General features: G+C 39.5%; 1 protein-coding gene across 1 annotated transcript in view; it reads left to right on the top strand.

The window, feature by feature from the left end:
* The first annotated feature begins 2266 nt into the window (after window positions 1–2266).
* LOC138014039 (uncharacterized) overlaps window positions 2267–2500 on the top strand; it is a 4320-nt gene continuing 4086 nt past the window's right edge. Inside the window, exon 1 of the mRNA XM_068861070.1 lies at window positions 2267–2500. This exon is cut by the window's right edge and continues 1753 nt beyond it. Coding sequence (XP_068717171.1) covers window positions 2267–2500 — 234 coding nt within the window.

Here is a 2500-nt window from a genome sequence, read left to right as displayed (position 1 = left end):
TTGAGGTGAACAGATTTTCGAAGAGCGCTCAACTGTTATTGGAGCATTGTATATACTTGTTGATCAGCCTGTCAGGAATTCAGGAGTGATTCATCTTTTTTATCACTCCCCCGGTCATTGCCTCCAACTCACGTACGTAGGAAACTCTCGGACCTTTGAAAAAAAAAAACTCTCTGGCATCCAGGGTACTATTTCGCCATTTCGGAAATGAATAAAACAAATTGTTTTTAATCTGAACATTTCATCAGTATCTGTATGATAAACGGAACATCACATAGACTCTTGGGGATACGACTTTTATCTTCTGGTGCTGATGCATACTTCCTGTGCTGATTTAATCTTGCACCCGTTCGCTGCGCTCAACCGTTGAGTGAGAGATAATATCAGCATTGGTATCCACGCGTGGCCATGTAATTTCTCTTTTTAACCTCTATCATCGAAATATCCGTTGCACTGCATTAAGGTAAATTAATGCCATTATTGGTTATTTGGCCTTTATTACCCGCAAATGAATTGTAGGGTATTCAGCAGTTAACCTTTATTCAAGGATTAAAGAAGAAAACTTCATCCCATTGGCCAACTGAAGAAAGCATGCGAAGATTAGGGGATTATGCTTCACGGCCCCTCCCTCCAAGCGCAATGTGTAGCCGTATCTCTTAGGAAAAACGCAGCGAAATGAGGTTATCCTTGAATTTGTTTTTAGGCGATTATTTCGTGGTAACGTGTAACAAGCTGACATCTTTTATCTTGAGAACAAATTATGTGTTTTGTCAATCTTCTAAACTTTAACATTTATGGAATATAGAAGTTCCGGTCACACCTATTCATTTCCGGTTGTTTTTTTCAAGTGGGCATTGTAAACATCTTCCGTTAATGCCCGTTGCGGTAAATATTTAAATTTTTACCACTTTTGAATCGGAGGCCAACAGAGGTATCACGTTTCGAAAATAATATTGTTTTCGAGGGGTAGGGGAATGAATACCCGGTTAATTTTTTTCTTAATATTTGAACGTACAGGTACATTACCCAGGCAAAAAGTTTTCTTGTTGAAACATTAATCAATTACATCGTAAGACGCTCAACTTCTTTACACGAATACCAAGAAATTATACCATTTATCAAGTTTATTATGGCAATTCGGAAGAAGCCAAAGGTAGATAATTTAGCGTTTTTATTTTTTCGCAATGTTTGTATTTCGTCCATTTTCACTTGCTAATGAATGCTCTTTGTCATTTAAACCAATCAAAATCGTTTATTTTTGAGGTCCCGGATAACAACAGGAAACGCTCCGAAACTCTTTGATGTTGATCGAAATGATCTAAATTTGATCCAATTTTTTCACCAAATTGAACCTGCGGGTGGAAGCATGGCCGCAATAGACGAATCTGCGAGGCCTTCTGTGCGCCAAGGTAGGAATTCACCGTTAAATAATTAACAAAACAAGTTCTTGTAATCATGACAAGTGCGCGTGATTTCAGGTGATCTCGAAGCCTCGCTTGTTCAAGCACATGCATCGATTCTTAATTTTGCTTAGTCCTTATTTTTTTAGGAAAAGTTGATGAAAGAGTGTAGACATTGGAGAATTCCACTGAATCATTCCGGCAGTAAGTCTGCAAAGAGATTTGTGAGGGATGTAGTTAGGCTTAAAACGGAGAACGCGCACGCTTAGCTTTTTCTTTAGCCCTCCTTCAAATTTGTCAGCAAAAACTTTTGGTCTTACGGGTTTCTTGACCTCCCACTATTTCTTCTAACAATTCGGAGGCATAATATAAAAGCTATTGTTCCTTGTGGTTGTTTTGTGTCCGAAATCTCTATGCCGTAGCGAAAGCTTCGAAGAGCGAAGACTATAGTTCAGCTGTTTACCGTTCCATCATAACCTTGTGTCATTTAAATACCTAACACGACCTCATAGAATTGTCGATAAAACTTCTGTGAATCTAAGAAGCCGAGGGGTACCAGTTAATAAAAAGTGATGAAAAGGTCATTTAAGACAGAACCTAGCAGTGCAAGATCTCGAATGTCAAGGTTTGGCAGCCATTTTGTTACTCTTTCCGCGAAATTGTTTTATTAATCGTGTACATGTTTTCACAGCCCTTTGAGAAGAAACTAAGTAGGTCACATTTTAGCCAGAGATTCGGTGCTTGAAACGACAAAAAGTCAATCTTCTTGGCGCTGGTCAGCGGCGCTTATGGCAGCCGGTCGTCCATGTATGTGCTCCGTGTTTGTTTTGCTTTTTTTTGCTGTTAATGTTGGGTCGTCAGTCGCTATGTGGCTCAGTATTTTACCTAATGTACCAATACTGCCTTTGGTGTACTTTGTTTTTCCACCGTGCTACTACTGGGTATATTATGGCCTTCAACTTGCAGCTGGTTCGATACCTTCGAGACGCCATCTTGGATTACTTGGTCAGGACTTTCCAAACAGAATCAGATACTCCAGTTCTGATCTCAAGTCGATAAGGAAGTTATGTCCGAAAGATCGTCTTCCTGCTGATATTTGG

The sequence above is a fragment of the Montipora capricornis genome, chromosome 8 (assembly GCF_036669925.1).
Source record: "Montipora capricornis isolate CH-2021 chromosome 8, ASM3666992v2, whole genome shotgun sequence".
NCBI classification, from domain to species: domain Eukaryota; kingdom Metazoa; phylum Cnidaria; class Anthozoa; order Scleractinia; family Acroporidae; genus Montipora; species Montipora capricornis.
Note: the sequence above shows the minus strand (reverse complement) of the source record. Positions and strands in the feature narration are given on the sequence as shown.